The sequence below is a fragment of the Adiantum capillus-veneris genome, chromosome 8 (assembly GCF_014529385.1).
Source record: "Adiantum capillus-veneris isolate H3 chromosome 8, ASM1452938v2, whole genome shotgun sequence".
Classification (NCBI taxonomy): Eukaryota; Viridiplantae; Streptophyta; class Polypodiopsida; order Polypodiales; family Pteridaceae; genus Adiantum; species Adiantum capillus-veneris.
This window is the reverse complement of record NC_140938.1, coordinates 30912609-30931075: the sequence shown is the minus strand read 5'-3', so window position 1 is coordinate 30931075 and position 18467 is coordinate 30912609. Positions and strand designations below refer to the sequence as shown.

Genomic DNA, 18467 nt, shown 5'->3' with positions numbered 1-18467 from the left:
CACACACACACACACACACACACGAGGGGAGGGGGGGGAGGGGGGGGGGGGGGGGATGAACTTGCCATGATTGGGAGGAGTGTGTTGGAGCTTGGTATGACCAACTAGAAGGAGATTTTCTCTTGGTCAATCCACAAGAATGTGGAGAGTAACTACACTTCATTATTTGTTGGATCTTACACTCCAAAAGGTAGACTTAACTTAGTATTGATCCAAAAGATAGATTTGTGCTTGGTTGACATGAATGTGGAGAGCGCCTAGACCTTGTGAGTTTTCATACATTGCCCTCAAGAAAATAGTTATCGCAATGGCTGATGCACAAGTGTATTAAAGAGCTCTAAAAACTCACATGAGAATCATAGGCATTTGCTCACATCTTGAAAGGAAGAAGGAACAACAATTGCTTCATTTTAAGTACACCTAGCTGCAGCAACGCCCGGGTCACATACTAGTTTTATCTTTAAAGGCTTCTCACTTTTATGTTTCCGTTTAGAGGGCCAAGATCCTCTAGAAGTACGAGCAACACGACGTTACTCAAACAATGGTTAATTTTATCGACAATAACAGCAAAGTCTTTCACTGTAGCCGACTTGGGCGTGCACGTGATGGAAAATTCGACACACCTTTGAAATTTTGTCACACAGGAGACGAGAGAGAGAGAGAGAGAGAGAGAGAGAGAGAGAGTTTGATCTTATGCTTGTTTCCAGCACCCAGGTAGCTTTATATCCGTTTGCGCAGTTCTGAGGGTGCCAATTTCATTTTTGGTGACTCCATCTGATTTCCTCCACTGAATAGATCATGGAAAACAGCCTCTCACTTAAGTTTCCCTCTCTCAGTTAAGTAATATCTCCCAAAATGAAGCAGTCAGAGCCCTATCACGGGCAAATGTTATCATTAGCAGCCGGAAATCCATGGGCTGAGCCAATTCTTTGGTTCTTTTCGGTGACACTTGGAATCATTGGATGCAGAGTGGTATGTATTCAGCTATGTTTGCCTTTTTATGCTCAGTATGACTCTGTGTGTATGTCAGCTTATGCTAGATTGTGTTCCATTTAGACCATCAGGCAGTAGTTCAGTCATAGTATGGAAATCTGTCCCAACATAAAGGGTTTTTGCTTGATTCTGGTTGTTGCTTGCTTTTTTGCTTGGCTGTGAAAAAGCTTGTGTTAGCTGCAAGAAATGAAAGCGGGATTTAAAGCCCAGTTCTGGTTTGAGACTGAAGTTGAACATTGATTCAATGATATGAAACCAGGATTTGAAACCCGGTTCCGGGTTGATTGTATTACAACAACGTGCCTCAAAATCTGTTTGCTGGGTAGCCACGTGAGGACTAAACTTTTTCTCTCTGTTCTTTCCACGGAAGGTACTATGTTTTGGGGGGCTCAAGTCATGTTCAATATTAGCCACATGCCAAAACATGGCATGTATTGCTATGAGAATTTAAGTTTTCAAGGAGGCTATACTTCTAGCACATGTCATTTTCCTGTGCCCTAGTTCCTCCACTCACATTTCATGGATGAGAATGTATTGTGGCAAATTAATTCTTTTTAAAAGAACTCATGCTATTCTGCATGTATGCACAATTTGTCATTCTCCATGGTACTTGAAGTAGTTGAAGAAATCTGGATTGCCCACAAAAGAGCAATCAATTATGCTCTGATTCTACTGGAATCGACCTGCTCTTCTAGAAGAACTAGCGAAACATGATAAGAGACTTCAAATATAGTAAAAGAAAGAACTTAAATGCAACAAACACATCACAACACCTGCACACAATAGACAAGAGGGGCGTAGTTCCCCTTTTGAGATGGATAGGTCGGTGAATAGGGGCCCCTCATAGTATTTTGTTTTTGTATTCAATCAATGATTAAGAGCAAAGGCTCTATGTTTTTCAAGAGCTTCCTCTTAAGTTTTGTAAGTACAACTAGGCAAGATGGCCTCATTCTTTTGCTTCTTGATTGCTACAAAACAAACTTTTAAAGTCACATAATTAGAAGTTTAGAAGGTTTTACATAACAATCCATGCAGGGTCCTTCTAAATGTAGTGCGTTAAATTCGCATAAAAACCTTGCTTCCAATTTTTCAGCGCTTCAGCATCAAAACAGACCAGACTACTTAAGACTAGTCCATGCTAAATTCAACATTTCAAGCTATCAGACCTTAAAATCCTAACAATTTCAGCATATAAGGTTTGAATTTCAGTATTGCAGCTCCATAGTCTAGGCAAGGATCGGCGATAGCTACTATGTCATTTTTATTCTTTAAGCCCATGGAGATCTCCGACAGAGCCTTTGAAGAATGGGCCCCCCTGAGTATTGATGTTTCTTCATGCAGTATCCTGAGAGATGTGGCCTTAGCTTCCTTTGTCCAGAGGTGTTGTCGATGATATTTATAGATTTCACCACCATGTTTTTTTTAATGCATTGATAGAATAGACTTCGATGAATCACAGAGCTTTATAGATTATGAGTTTTTCCTTCTTCTGGAGTGCTAGTTTGAGGATTTGTTGGGAGATCAGTGGTACCTTCCCTCGATTTTCATCATGTAGGATGAGTGGATTCCTCCCTACTTATTATTGCTATGGCTTTGCAGGAGCGCTGCATCCTATTTGGGATTCTTCATAGAGATGCAGTTAATGCTTGAAGTGCAGCACAAGGGATTCTCGGTCGCGTGGAGTTTCTGAAATGCTACAGGATTACTCTTTATGTATAGTATCATCCCTGAGGTCATTATGGTCGGGAAGGATGGTTTAAAGGGTTTTGCTACTTCATTCGGTGCGGATAGAGCATGTGACAGATATATGTAGGCTTCACGCAGCCATTGGACTTCCCCCCATTAGGGACCGGTTGTATGGGGTTTTAATAGACTGAGGTTGTATAGGTATGTTCTTCACTGAGATCATCGAGTATGCCATAGGGTTTCCCCGTATTTCTTGTACCATGAGTTATGGTCGATTTTAATATTGCAAAATAAATAAATAGAAAGATAGCTAGATAAATAAATAAATAAATAAATAAATTATATATATATATATATATATATATAGAGAGAGAGAGAGAGAGAGAGAGAGAGAGAGAGAGAGAGAGAGAGAGAGAGAGAGAGATGAAAAATGAAATGAAATGTTATATTAACGTCTTCAAAAGGCCAAAATGGCCTACGAGACCAAAAAGTTGCAACGTGATGAATCTGATACAATGTCTGAGTACCAAAAAGTACCAAAAATAAAAGGTATTGAAAAACAAGGGGTACTATAGAACAAGCTAAGCAGCTAGCTGGAATTGTGTAGGATATGAGTAGGGGGGTGAGAGTAGTGGAAGAGGGCTAATATAACACAATGTGGGTGTATCCTCAAAAAGAGCTAAATCACAAGAGATCCATCATTGATCGCTGGCGGATCTCATCAATCTCCTCCATGGTCAATAGTCTGACCGGGTGTCATGCATGTCGGGTCAAAGTGATCCAAATCCTCTGATGCAGCCTTCGTCGATGCTGTGTAGTCCTCCGCAATCGTGGGTATATGGATCTCCCTAGCTTGGCCGCTTGATCGATCAATGCGCCTCTAGTGTGAGGAGAATGTGAGCTCTGATGTGGTAGTTGCTCCTCTGGCTGCCCGGTGTTCGCTCTAAAGAAGTCTGTGATTCGTCTCTGAGACTGGCTAGCCTCTCCTCTCATTGGGCTCTCTCTGTGTCTGCGCAGCTCGAGCAAAAACAGTTCGACATCTCTTGTCCTAATGTCTCATGGCTCTAGAGAGTGGTCCAAAACCCTCCCTGAACAAATAGTGAAAGTGGCCTCGTATCTCATAGTAAAGTGGGTAGTGGCATATGTAGTGCAACTCTGTCTTAGGCTCCATGTGACATAGGGGACATGTCTTGGCCTTTGCTACTAGTCTCAACCCGAAGCTGGTGTGAAGATGTGCATATCTGGCCAATAGCACATCGTATCCCATGAGATATGTCCATGTATCTGGGCCTCGTCACAAAACCATCCTTGGTAAGCTGCATTTGGACTTCATAAATTTTTGGTAATGCCTTTCGGCTTGACCAATGCTCTTGCCATATTCAATTGAACGACCGATCGAATTTTCAGCCCACATCGAGGTTTTATAGGAGTGTTCTTTGATGACATACTTGTCTTTTCGAGGACAGAGGAGGAACATCAGAAGCACTTGGATATAGTGTTTCAAGAACTGCGAAAGCATGAGTTGCGTGTAAATGCAAAGAAAAGTGAGTTCTTTCTCACGGAGATACAGTATCTCGGCCATATAGTCTCTCATAATCAAGTGAGTTCCTACAAAGATCTAGGTGGTACAAGACTAGCCAACTCTCACTACGGTATACGATGTACGTAGCTTTCTAGGATTGTGTTCTTATTGTCGGCTGAGGCTTTGCTCATGTAGCAGGACCAGTTCATGACCTAACGAGGAGGAAGATTCCCTTTAGATGGGGATCGAGACAACAAGGAGCCTTTGATATGCTAAAGTATTTATTTAGCCATGGTCCTATTTTGATAGTGCCAGACTTAAGGAAACCATTCGAGGTTCATTGTGATGCTTTAGGTGATTGCATTGGTGCAGTGCTAGATTAAGAAGCCCATGCCGTGGCTTATGAAAGTAGATGGCTTAAGGATGCAGAATTGCATGCCTCGATCTACAAGAAGGAACTTATGGTCGTCATTTATGCATTGTCTACGTAGAAGCATTATCTTCTACGAGCAGATTTTGTGATCAAAACTGATCACCAAAGTTTGTGGTATTTCCTCACGCAACGGAAATTATTTGAGAAGCAGATGAGATGGGCCAACTTCTTGTCCATGTTTCACTTCCATATACTTCATATGGCTGGGAGTAAGAACGTGGCTGCGAATGCACTGTCTAGACAACCAAGGATGAATGCATTACTTTTGTATATCACCAAGCACTGGAATCACTTCTGGATTTGTATGAGAACGACCTGGACTTCTCCTCCATTTGGATCCAGTTACAGAACAGAGAATGAATATCCTTATTTCATTCGGGATGCTTATCTCTACAACCACCAAGCCATTTGCATGGCGGTGCCATTAATGAAGAAAATCATGATGAAGCACATGCTTTACCTTATGTAGGTCACCAAGGTATTCTCCCCACGACCAAGATATTTCTTTTGGCCAAGCCTTAAAGCAGACATCGATCAGTATGTGAGGGAATGTTTGGTTTGCCAAAAAATCAAGTACGATTGGCATAAGACGCCTGCGTTACTCGAGGCTTTGTCTGTGCGTGATCAACCTTGGGAGAGTATTGCGATGGAGTTTATCATGGATCTCCCAAAGACTCATACTGGAAATGATGCAATCTAGACTATTGTGGATAGATTTAGCAAGCGAGCTTACTTTATTCCAGTCAGGAAAACATAAAGCAGATCACATGGCTAGGGTTTTCTAGCACATATTTTCAAGCATCATGGGATGCCCAAGTCTATTGTGAGTTATCAAAATCCTCGCATGACAGGAAATTTTTAGCGTGCCTTGCTTGATAACCTTGGCACGAAGTTGAATTCTTCTTCTGCATACCATTCCCTAATGGATGGGCAGAGTGAGATCGCCAATTCCAAAGTATTGGATATGTTGAAATACTACGTGCCGGACAGACAGTCTGACTACGAGAAGTATTTACCCTTTGTCGAGTACGCGTATAATAATATCGTACATTCGTCTACGAAGAAGAGATTCTTTATGGCCATCGATCCTTTTAACAGGATAAGATTTTTGTAGCGGATGAATTTGTCCGGGATATGGACACTGCCTATGGGCAAGTTAAGAGAGCAATATTACGCTCTCAAGAAAAACATGAGAAAGTTGCGGACAAGCACAGAAGGAATTTGGACTTAACAATTGGTCAATTGGTCTTACTCAAGTTTGAGAAGGCTCTAAAGAAACAAGAGACTCGCAAGGGGAAAGTGGTATCCTTTTCAATCGTTATTATGGGTCGTTTAAGATAATTGACCAAGCGAATGATGTGACATTCCGATTAGAGCTATCGCCTCATTGGAGGATCCATAACGCTTTCCATGTTAGTTTACTTCAGCCATATGTGGGACCGCCTCCAAGTTAGCCTATTGTTGAGGACTCTCCTGAGGTTTAGGAAACGGAAGAAATCCGGAGTAGATCATTCATCATCAAGAGCGGCCACTTAAGTGCAAAAAGTTTACATGAAAGTATTTGGTAAAGTTTAAGAATTATTCAACTTTAGATGCTTAGTGGATGATTGAGCAAGAATTAGCATCTTATCACGAGATTTTGGAAGGATATGTACAAGCACTATGGTTGAGGACAACTGTTTAGAAGCAAGAGGGATGTTGCTTAATTTCTATTTACAAAAATTAGGATATTTAAATGTCTACACTTGAACTGTAAAAGTTAGGAACTGTAGATCTACTGGAACTGATAAAAGCCATCAAGAACGGACGATTTTGATGTGTCATATGATGGGTGACATAAAGCATTGTGAAGGAGTTGTACCGTTAGTTCGATGGAAGGGATTGGAAAATGGATATTCCTGATGTGTCACATGGGTGACGGGAGCATCGGATAGGGAATAAAATCTTGTGAATACGCTATACGATTGTTGGTTTTGTGTTTGTGCTTTTTGCAGGTACTCCACTGCGGAGAAGGATCAAGGAGGCTTCGGTCTACGCTCTGGGATCCCAGAAACATAATCCGGAACGGTCTGCGGAGTTTTTACTCCGAGTACAGATGGAAAAGGACTAGAGAGCTCGCCTCTCAGAATTTCCCTCACGGGAAGAAATTGACCATCGAGTCTAAGATCTAGAACGGAGGGGTTTCTCTGGTTGTTGTGCTTGCATCTCCCTAATAAAGATTCTCTTTAAGGGGGGGGGGGGGGGGGGGGGCAACCTATCTCCTGGTCCCCAATATTACATCAATCTTCTCCCTCTGTCTCTTTTGGTTGAAAGTCTATTGATTATTCGTGTGTGCTGACCGCTCTCTCCATCTTCTCTCTGTCTCTCTCTCCTTCCCCCCCCCCAAGCATGTTTCCTTGTCACCATGCCTTCCATTGCACATTGACAATTTCCTCCTAACGATGGCAGTTTTATGGGTTTGGCCAGGATGAGAGCCTTCACTGCTGCCTTTAAACCGGTGTTCTTCTTCACATTGTTGCTGCTCTTAATCCTCTCTGTTTGCCCTACTGGCTTTCAACGTTGACTTGCTGGCTTCCTCTTTTAGCGGCTATTTGGTGGTTGAACTGGTTTCTGCGGTTTTGATTTCCTTCATGGCATTTTATGGTGGTTCTTTATCTTTATCGTGGAGGGCACCTTACGGTCCCATCCTTCATGCTCATGTGCAGTGGTTGCCTCTCAGTGCATGTTTAGATGTTGTCCAAGGCTTCTTAGTTATGCCCCATACCTTCTTGGGTGGTTTCCCTCTTCACAACAGCTTCTTTTAGAAGCTTTGGTGGATAACGTCTCCCCTCCTCCCTCCTTTAGTAGTTTCCAGGGAACTTTTTACCCTCACTAGGAGGGCTTTTTTTCCTGGCATATTTTCAATTTTTAATGTTTGGGCCATTGGCCTTTGTAATTGCCTACAAGCGTTTCATGTAAGAGTTTTTACTTCCCCTGGGGCGAGGAACCTCTTTGGATGCTCGAGGGGGGGGGGGGTAATACGTCGTCAGCTACGCTTTTGTGTGTGTGTGTGTGTGTGTGTGTGAGAGAGAGAGAGAGAGAGAGAGAGAGAGAGAGAGAGAGAGAGAGAGACCTCCACGTGGTGGGCCCTGGACGTAATGGATTGATTTTCCACTTTGACGAACGACTTCTCGTCTTAAGCAGCCACTGAACTTCCAATTACGGTGGCGCTTAAGGTTTACAGAACCGCAAGTGCTCTACTTCACGCCTTCACCAGGGGTTTGTTCCTCTCTTATGTCACTTGTGCTACCTGCGACAGTTTCTTCCTTATGTTTTACTTGCTGTTCATAAGTAGGTATTTTTCTTTGTTTCTCCAGGATTCTGTTTCTTCCTTATGTCTGCTTGCTTGCTCATATGTGCCTTATTTCTTTTGTGTATGATTCTTGTGCTTGTGGATCTGCATGTGCTTGGGGTGAGTGCGTTTTGCATGACTGCTTGTGGTTGAGATGTGTGCGCGTGTGTGCCTGCCTGTTTATAGCTTGTTTTTTTTTTTTTGTTTTTTCTTTTGTTTAATGGTTGATTTAGGCTTGGAATTGGGTTTGGTGGGTATTTTGGGAGATTTCTGCTTCGCCTTCAGATTTGCACCATATATTTCTTCTGCCCTGAATTTTTGACACAAAGCCTTCTTGCGGTGGTGATGTCTCTTTTGCTGGGATGCACCGTTGTTTACGGAGATCTGGAGTTGGCTACATGAGATTGTTTGGAGGAGTTTTGGCCTCCTCTCGCTCTCCCGCCCTATGGTTTGTAGTCATTGAATATCTCAGGGGGTTTTTCATTATTAGATCCGTTATCCTTGTATATGCCTACGAGCTGATGTAATGCCTTCGAGTGTGTAATTTTGATTACGTAATACAAAAGGGTACCAAGCCTCTCTTCTTTTGATTGAGAGAGAGAGAGAGAGAGAGAGAGAGAGAGAGAGAGAGAGAGAGAGAGAGAGAGAGAGAGAGAGAGAGAGAAGAAGAAGATTGTTTTAACATCGTAGGAAACTATCCCAATGACCTTAAAGATCTATCCGGCGAGGAGAGAGAAATGAAATGTTATATTAACGTCTTCAAAAGGCCAAAGTGACCTATGAGACCAGAGCGTTACAATGTGGTGGATCTGATACAAAGTCCGAGTAACAAAATGACAAAATAAAAATACTATGGAATCCCAAAGTGGTAGGTGTGAACTAAGCAGCTAGCTGGGATAGCTAAATCACAAGAGATCCAGCATCGGTCGCTGGTGGATCTCATCAATCTCCTCCATGGTCAGCAGCCTGATCGGACGTCGTGCATGTCGGGCCAAAGTGATCCGAATCCTCTGATGTAGCCTTCGTTGATGTTGTGTAGTCCTTCGCAGACGTGGGCGTCTAGATCTCCCCAGCTCAGTCGCTCGGTTGATCAGTGTGCCTCTGGTGTGAGGCACAAGCTCTGCTGTGGTATTAGCTCCTCCGGGTGTCCAGTGTCTGCTTTAAAGAAGTATGTAATGTGTTCCTGAGACTGGCTAGCCTCTCCTCTCATCAGACTCTCTCTATGTCTGCGCAGCTCGAGCAGAAACAAACCCAGGCATCTCTGGTCCTCGTACCTCATGACTTTGGAGAGTGGTCCAAAGCCCTCTCTGAACAAGCAGTGGAAGCGGCCTCGTATCTCGTAGTAGACGGGGCAGTGCCGTGTGTAGTGCAACTCTGTCTCAGGCTCCATGTCACACAGGGGGCATGTCCTGGCCTTTGCTGATACTCCGTTGTATCTCCCAGTCTCGATTTGCAGCTGGTGTGAAGATGTGCGTATCTGGCCAATAGCACATTGTATCCCATGAGACAAGTGGGTGTCCATGTATCTGGGCCTCGTCACAAAACCGTCCTCCGTAAGTTGGAGAAGATGCTCTCTGTAGAAAGCCATCTCTGTGCCCAACTTCTGTGCTGGCTGTATCCATGTCCTCCTGGTGTCTAGCCGAGTGAAGTCCTGGCGGATGAGCCTGGTGATCTCGGACTGTGTAAGAGTCAGAGAGGGTGCGTATCTGGCCGATAGCACATCGTATCCCTGGTGTGAAGATGTGCGTATCTGGCCAAAAGCACATCGTGTCCCATGAGACAAGTGGTGTCCATGTATCTGGGCCTCGTCACGAAACCGTCCTCTGTAAGTTGGAGAAGATGCTCTCTGTAGAAAGCCATCTTTGTGCCCAGCTCCTGTGCTGGCTGTATCCATGTCCTCGTGGTGTCTAGCTGAGTCAGGTCCTGGCGGATGAGCCTGGTGATCTCGGACTGTGTAAGAGTCAGAGAGGGTGCATCCAGTGAGTACTGGAAGGGGGGCAATCTGTCTATGCTGAACCCCATGCGCCTGAAACCATGATGTCATCTCCCCATACCAACATGTTGTATCTCCCTGCATGGCTAATTGTCGAGAGGACTCAATTGCAAGGCGGGCGTAACTGTCTGTGGGAAGTTCCCACATGCGGTGTATGAAGGAGACAGATCTAGTGAGCGCCTCAACCACTAGTGGGGGGGTAGCTAGCTCTACTCGGATAATGGCACGTGGTACTAAGCCTTGGCTCTAATGGCTGCGAGATCATAATGCGACCTGTCCTCCCGTGATGATCCAATGAAGGCCCCCATATCTCAGCTCCATAGAGCACTGCAGAAGCCACCAGAGTGTCAAAGAGCTAGAGCTTCGTCCGAGGCTCCTGAAACCGAACCTATGAACACATCCTCTCCAATCTACCCAATGCTGTATGGGCTCTGGTCAATCTAGTCTCTGCTGCGCTCCTCAATGAAAATGCTGGTCCACTAAAAACCACACCAGAGTGTCAAAGAGCCAGAGCTTCGTCCGAGGCTCCTGAAACTGAACTTATGAACACATCCTCTCCAATCTACCCAATGCTGCATGGGCTCTGGTCAATCTAGTCTATGCTGCTCTCCTCAATGAAAATGCTGGCCCACTAAAAACCACTCCAAGGTAAGTGTAAGCATCTGTATACTCCAGTGTATCTCCTGGCCGTATGTGAATGCGGGCGCTGACCTCTTGATCCACTGTGGGGTGGTATTAAATACCACGACCTTGGTTTTACCAAGGTTGACATACAAACCACTTTCATGATCACACCTATGCAAAGCATCCAAGTGACGTTGCATCCCCTTTGGAGAGTCGGAGATCAACACAATATCATCAGCATATAACAATAGCGGTATCCATGTCCCTGCCAGCGGTGCACCTCTATCACCATCTCTCTCAATGTAGTTAGAAACCTCATCCATATACATACCAAATAGAGTAGGAGAGAGCGGGCAGCCCTGCTTCACCCCAAGAGTGGAGTGAACCGGTGTAGATAGTACATGCCCTACTACTGACCTGTACAATGCCATGATCCCCCAAATGAGCTCTGTGGGTACTCCCGTCTCCTGTAATCTGCGTATCAATCTAGCTCTGGGTACTGTGTCAAATCCTTTGCGGAAGTCAACAAAGCTACAATAGATCCGTCTCCCATGGGATCTGCCCTCCTCAATGATGGCCCTGAGTGTCAAGATATGGTCAAGAGTAGAAAAACCTCTCCTGAACCCTGCTTGCCCAACTACACGCATTCCCTCCCTCTGCCCACCTACTCAGTTGCTGCTAAAGAATGGATGTGTACAACCGTGCCAATGTGTGTCCAATCATGATAGTGCGATAATTCCCAGGCTCCATAGGGTCTCTTTATGCGTACAACCGTGCCAATGTGTGTCCAATCATGATAGTGCGATAATTCCCAGGCTCCATAGGGTCTCTTGACTTGAAGATAGATACAATCGTAGATATGCTCCAAGTATCAGGCAAGCCCTCACACATGGCACGGTTAAACATAACTGCTAGAAGCTATGCTAGTAGATCTCTAGCATGCATGAAATGCTCAGCCGCTAAGCCATCATGATCATATGCTCTCCCAGTCCTCATCTTGTCAATGGCCTTCTTCACCATCTCAACGGCGAAAAAAGCACATGTGTGTGGGCATGGATCGGGGGTTCGGAAAGTGGTGGCTGTCCAAGAACTGTGTACAAAGATGATGCGTACTAACCCTAGGTCTCTATAGAGGTAATGGGGGGGGGGGGGGGTTTCAATTTTACATTAAGTACAATTTTTCGGCCCTTTTCATTCGTCAAAGTTGCTTTCTTTGCCTGATAATCGACCACGGCGTTGTTCTTATGGTACCAAGGGACTCCTAGGAGGACGTCACAACCTTCCAAGGGCATTATGTAAAAGTCCTCGTGCTCTAAATACCCTTGACAATGCAACCGAAGTTTGCCAATGACAGGTGTAATGGCTATGTCCCGTCTGGGTGCCGCTAGAACTGCCTCTGCTGGTAGTCCCATCCTGTCGGGTGTAATCTCGAGCTGCTCCGCCAATTCGGGTGAAATGAAGTTGGTCTTGGCTCCTCCATCGAAGAAAATCGGGGCTTCTTGGTCTTTCACTTTGCCCCAAGCTCCGGAAAGTTATGTACTTTCATCAATCAGGCTTGGGTGAGTACCCATGCAATCTGGTACCAGTCTTGCTTTCATCTTGCCTTTTTTTGCCACGTTCCTCTGCTGCTCTCGAACTCTCTGGCCTGTCTTCAGTTTGTTCTTGCTGTGCCTTTTTGGGGCACTTTGCGAAGATGTGCCCATGTTCCCCGCAACCAAAACACTTCCCCTCTCTGATATAATTGGCCCTTATCCTTCTTTTCTTGGGAACTCTTTTTCTTTCTACTTTCATTGTTAGAGGTCTGTTGGGTTCTCTGAGTCAGAATCTCATTAGTGGGGTAAGTCAAATTTCTCGGATGTATCGAGAAACCCGTATTGCATGACCCATTAATTCTTGAATAGAATTTGACTTTTGTTCAAGGCAGTAATCTGGGATCTCTGTAGGGAGTCTGCAGCAAAACCGCTCAATCCGTTCCTTAAAAGAGACCTTCTTAAATGAAGAGGTTGGTAGAAAAGAGTCCCAAAATCTCTCGCAATAAGCGTCCAAAGAATCTCCTTTGGTCATTCGAAGATGGTTCCAAGCGGTTCGTATATCTCGTTCGTACTCTCGAGTCAGCCAAGAAGATATAAAGAGCCTTTTGAATTTCAACCACTTGACTGGAGCTTCCTTCCTCAGAAGAAGAGTGGACCACCATGTTCGAGCATTGCCTTTAAGAAAAGATACAGCCCTCCTAATCTTGGAGTGCTCTGAGTAGTGCCCTCCAGAGAAGAGGCTATGTCAAACTGCTGAATGAAGGCCAAAGTCCTCGAAATATCTTGGAACCGAGAAAAGGATTCAAATTTTATCGATTGTCCAGCTTCTTTGAATTCTTTTGCTTTGTTGCTTTTGTCTTTGAGGAAGTCATATTGGTTGGCTCTGTAAAAATGCTTCTTCTTTGCATAAAACATATGGTCATCGGAGTCCGAACTGTCAGAGGATGACTCCTTTGTAGGATTGTCAAAAACTGGGCGAAATCTGGGTTTCTTTGCCTTTTCCTCTGTCCTCCTTGCTCGAGTCAGAAGAGCTAGAAGAACTGTCAGAAGAAGAGGAAGAAGAAGAACTAGGTAGTCCTTCAAAACGTACTCGCTTCTTCTGCTTTCTTGTAGATGCAAAAGAAGATTGACGGCCCAAATAACCAAGGTAGTTAATCCCCTTCTTGCGCTTTTTCACTTGCTTTTTGGATTGATTGTTCGCGTCCAAAAGCCGACTGATCTATGTCTGAACCACCTCTTGTAATTCTTGTTCTGTAAACATCCTCGGAGAAGGAGGTTTCTTGATTGCCGGTTTGATGGGTGGTTCTGTGGCTTTCTGCCACTGGGTATGCACTTCTGCGATGCATTGTTGAGACAAAAATTTTGCCAACTGAGGATCCTTCGCAAATTTAATCATCTGCTTTGTGCACTCGTCAACCTGCTGTCGATGTTCCATCTCTTGAAGTTCGTACTGAGTAGGCCGAGGTGGCCCATACTCTTCCTCTGTTAATTTGGTTGAATCTTCTTTTTGATCTCCTCCCGCATCAGCAGATGCAAAAGAAGTCGACCGATTCTTCTTGGAATCCATAAGTGTCGTGAGAAAAGGATCGGATTTCCTGGTAGACGGCCGCGCTCTGATACCACTGTAACAAACTTGGACACCCCACGTCAAGATTCTACCGCGATACAGCAGAGATTCACTTTAAAACAGTTCACAAAAGACGACACGGCCCGGCGTAGTTCCGTGCCATTGCGGAGATCCGTACATACTGCCACGCCAGCAGCCCAACGCGTTTGGCGGAAATCTACCACGTCAGCAATCATCGCAGATTGCGAACGTCCGTAAAGTTTGCCGCGTCAGCCTGTCGGCGCATTTTACGGAGCCTGCCAGCAGTGTGTGTGTGTGTGTGGGGCCTGCCACGTCACCAGTTTATGACATCCCATCCTTCAACCTCCTCTGTAGTGGTTGCTTCTCAGCACGTTCTTGATACTACTGTCTTGGCCTTCTCTAGTTATGCCCCATACCTTCCTTGGTAGTTTTCCTCTTCATATCTTTCAGAGGTTTTGGTGAATTCCCTCTCTCTCTGCCTCCTCTCCCTCCAGGGTACTTTTTACCCATGAAGAGGGTTTTTTTTTCCCAGGCTTGTTTTTAGTCTTTTCAGTTTTTGTGGTTTGGGCATTGGCCTTAATAATTGCCTACTGGTGCCGTGTAATATATTTTACGTCCCCTTGGGGCCGGCACCATTTTGGGCGCTCGAATGGGGGCCAAGTAATAGAATGTCAGCTATGCTTCTCCGCGAGAGAGAGAGAGAGAGAGAGAGAGAGAGAGAGAGAGAGAGAGAGAGAGAGAGAGAGAGAGAGAGAGAGATTTCTTTGTCAAGCTTCTATGAAGACATTTATATGATTAGCAGTGTTTTTGTGAGGTTTATGGTGTGTAATCTGGTTTCGAGGCACTTCAAGATGGATTAATAAAATTTGCAGCCCAAAATGTTCAGTGTTGATCGTCATCACAGCTTGTGTAAATGCGTCATGGATGAAATTGTATTGTGATCACATCTATAATGAATCTTCTTATGTGGTTTCCCTGTTTTTTGGTCGTTTACAGGTATACAATGTTATGCAGACTTCCAGTCCTATATACTCTTCTGCTTACTTGAAACTTAGTAAATTGGAAAAGGTTGAGTGGGACAACAGGTTGGTGAATTGTAGAGTCGATATTTTTTTCGTTCTTTATTACTGTTATGCTATTACTGTTATGCTGGGTTTTCAAGAAACAAATTTTCATGGTAAGGACTTAGCTAGTACAGAGTGCCAATCAATGCAAGTATGTTAACTGATCTCGATATGGCATAGTTTAACTGTTGGTGTGAGACTTTGAAGGGTTGCTTGCCATAGAGACACCAAAATAAAATTTCATACAATTACATGCAAGGATAATGAAAGTAGTCTACTGATAAGTTAGCCTTGTGGTTATAGAACGATCATTATCAAAATTATACCAGCACAAGCATTACAAGAGTTGGAACGCTTAATGTAGTTCTCCTTGTGCTGACCTTAATTTTCAAATGTGTCCATTCTTCTTGCATGATAGCAGTCAAGGCCTCCCTTATTTCTCAGCTGCGTGCCCTGCATGAGTGTGCTCGCTTTGAAGCAGAGATGCCTCCCTTTGCTGTTTCCTCTTGCTTTAAAATGGAATAGGTGTTACATCTAATTCCAGAAATTGCATTTTAGGACCTTTTGCTCAAAAAGTCAAGGCAGGGTGTCCCTCTAAACGAAGACACCTGCAGAAGGGTGCATGCAAATGCCGTTGTGAAAATATTTGATGATTGTACAGTAGTGAAGAGGCCTTCATGTTATGTTTTTGGGCAAGATAGAATGCAACACCTCACGATACTTCTAAGCTAGCAAAAGCATTGTTTGAATCAGAAGATTGGCTACCACCTTATGATCCTCTAGAGGCCAACAACACACAGCTAACTAGGCCCAGTTTGAAGCCATTCATAACCAATAATTCTGCTTGAAGTTGAATGGTGGAGAAGTTTTCCTTGCATTTAAGACATGTTGAATGTTGTCGTAGAAATGATATGGCATTGCACTAGGCCCAGTTTGAAGCCATTCATAACCAATAATTCTGCTTGAAGTTGAATGGTGGAGAAGTTTTCCTTGCTATTAAGACATGTTGAATGTTGTCGTAGAAATAATATGTCATTGCTATTGAGCAAGTTGCAACTTGGCAGGCTAAGTTGACTTAATTTTCAGAATATCAGAAATGCATTGTAGCAAGCCAGTGGAACCTACGAAGGAAACTGTTCCTGTGCGTTTGGACTAGCTGCCCCCCCCCCCCTTCCGACCCAGAGAGCCTACATCTAATCATTTCAAGCCATATCACTTCTCAACCACCACATTCTGCAACAGTCAACGCAACTCACCCTCCACATGCGTTCAGACAACCCATTGCTCTCTGCTGTGTGTTGACAACCAGAGAGTCCACCGTGCCCAAGGTGCGGATCAGCCCTTGGCGGATTGGAATCCACAGTGGAGCCTTCCTTTGGGCAGAGATCAGCATCGGATCTTGCCTTTAGTCATCACACCATAGTGTCACTGACGTAGCATAGGTTATGGTGGATGCCATATAACACTTAGTAACAGTTATCGCACACTTAGCGAACTTAAAGGGTCAAGTTTGAGGGTCTCGAGAACCAAACTCATGGCTTTAAGTTTTAATGCTTGGGTTTTTTGAACTGAAAGTATAACCATGCAGGCTGCACTTGATTGGATATTAGCATACATTTTCACCTAATATAACAACAGTTTTACAGGGGTTTTTCGACCGCCCATGCAATTGTGGTTTCTATGATAGCAGCGTATCTGCTCTTTTTAAGTGATTTTTTTCGAGATAATGAAACCTATGGCTCCGTGGTTTTTCGAAGCTCAATTTTTTCACAGGTCATTCTAGGGGTAAGCACAATTCCAAAAAAATTATGTCTGTGTGCCTTTGTCGGCTTTCCACTTTAAGGGTCAGTTCAAAGTTGTGACATTTTTCTAATTCTATGTTAAAGCTTGCGGTTTCCTGAAGAAATATAACAGAACTTATGCGGGTTGATGCTTCAATTTGCCAAACAGGTCTCCATTGGTTACTTCATTTCAGATCTAGCCATGATTTTGTGGTTCTACCCAGCGTTGGGTGGTAAAGAATATGTCAGCATCGACGATAAGTTTTTGCTATCAATGACCCTATTTTGGTCCTTTCTTTTCCTTCCATCAAGGCTCACATGCTATTTAACATGTCTTGTTGCAGGTTCTCCATCATCTATTGTCGATGTCGTCTCTAGCCATGTCCGTGTACAGTGGGCAGGGCCATTTCTATCTATACGTCGTCCTTTTTTCCGAAATTACCACACCATTTGTGAACTTGAGATGGTAAATTTTTCGTTTTATTTTGAGGGGAATGTCCGCAAATAGTGGTTTTAAAAATAAAATAAAATAATTCACTGCACTTTGTAATCGTGTACAAATGTTTGTGTCCGTGGGCATGTGTGTGTCTCTAAAATTGGGTCCTTAAATTCTGTGTGCAGGTATCTTAGCAAGGCTGGAATGAAAAACTCCTCAGCTTATGTACTAAACGGAGTATTATTGTTTCTTGGATGGCTGGTGAGAGGCTCTCTCATTCTGTGTGGCAATGGTTTGAGTTCTTTTGCTTCTGACACTGGGGCTTCCGTGCAATTTATAAAAAGCACTCACGTCTTCTTTCTACATTTGCCGTACTTTTGACTCGAACAAAACATTATAAGAAGTTGGGTATGGGCCAGAGACTACTTTCACAGATGTGGGTGAATGTGCATGTACATTTTCAAGAATGTGTGCGCGCGCGCACGTGTGCATGCATGTGTGGTATGTGCGTGTTGGTTCATTGTAGGGAGTGCGGTAAAATGCCTGGGCAGATGTTGATATCTATTTGCAACCATCATTTGGCAATCTCTCATTTATTTCCAATGTGCAGATAGCAAGGGTGTTACTGTTTATTTACTTCTTTGTCCACCTCTATCTCCATTATGATCAGGTGAAGCTTTTTTAAAACATTGAGTAGTAGGATGTGGAAGCATGTAACTAATTTGCTGATGAAGGAAGCATGCTCTGATTGAAACAGGTAAAGCAAGTGTTTACAATTGGTTTTTATTACCTGTTCATTGCACCACCCGCTCTCGCCTTGATGAATCTATTCTGGTTTTACAAAGTTGCCACGGGTTTGTTAAAAACCTTATCCAAAAAAGCTTAAGCTTAACCATTTTTTTCTCCCACAACCACCCCTTGAGTGCTAATAAAAATGCATCTTTATCCCAATTTGGAAGCATACGCTCCTGCTTTACTCACAATGTGCGCGAGCACACAAAAATTATCTTAGCCCCAATTTGTTTACATAAACATGGCTACCCCCTCTAAATCTTTGTGGAAAGAAAGCAAATTCTTCCCTTGTTATGTAAAATTATTCCACACGAGTATAAAGCCTGATTGAAGAAAGTGCTGATCGTATGTCTTCGAAAACTAGGCCTAACGATCGACTATAGTTGTCTTCCTTACTCTTCATTGACATCTTGTAGATGTTGAAGGAGCGGGTTATTAGTCTCATTTCTTGAAAGTGCTTTGAATCAATATGTCAAACTTCGGCTTCAACTTGTGATCTGGAGGGAAAACTAGAATTTGAAAGTTTGGCGAATAGAGAGAGAGAGAGAGAGAGAGAGAGAGAGAGAGAGAGAGAGAGAGAGAGAGCCAATTTAAAGAGGGATTTTCACCAAGCCTGTATTCAACAGAAAAATTGTCATATTTGTGTGCCAAAAGTGCGCACACATGAAAGAATGTAGTCTCAAACATCACAA

General features: G+C 43.8%; 1 protein-coding gene across 2 annotated transcripts; it reads left to right on the top strand.

Annotated features, from left to right (window-relative positions):
- Positions 1–560: 560 nt before the first annotated feature.
- Positions 561–18264, top strand: LOC147451897 (uncharacterized). 2 transcript variants are annotated; one of them, XM_086517786.1, is made up of 9 exons: positions 561–972; positions 2593–2880; positions 14699–14787; positions 16413–16551; positions 16717–16791; positions 16892–17013; positions 17169–17244; positions 17594–17653; positions 17741–18264. In XM_086517786.1, the coding sequence occupies exons 3-9, from the start codon at positions 14711–14713 to the stop codon at positions 17867–17869; spliced, it is 678 nt and encodes a 225-aa protein (XP_086373912.1). In that variant the 5' UTR covers positions 561–972; positions 2593–2880; positions 14699–14710; the 3' UTR covers positions 17870–18264. The 2 variants fall into 2 exon arrangements, with proteins under 2 accessions (XP_086373912.1, XP_086373911.1); XM_086517785.1 differs by lacking the exon at positions 2593–2880 and having other exon boundaries at positions 565–972.
- Positions 18265–18467: the final 203 nt, after the last annotated feature.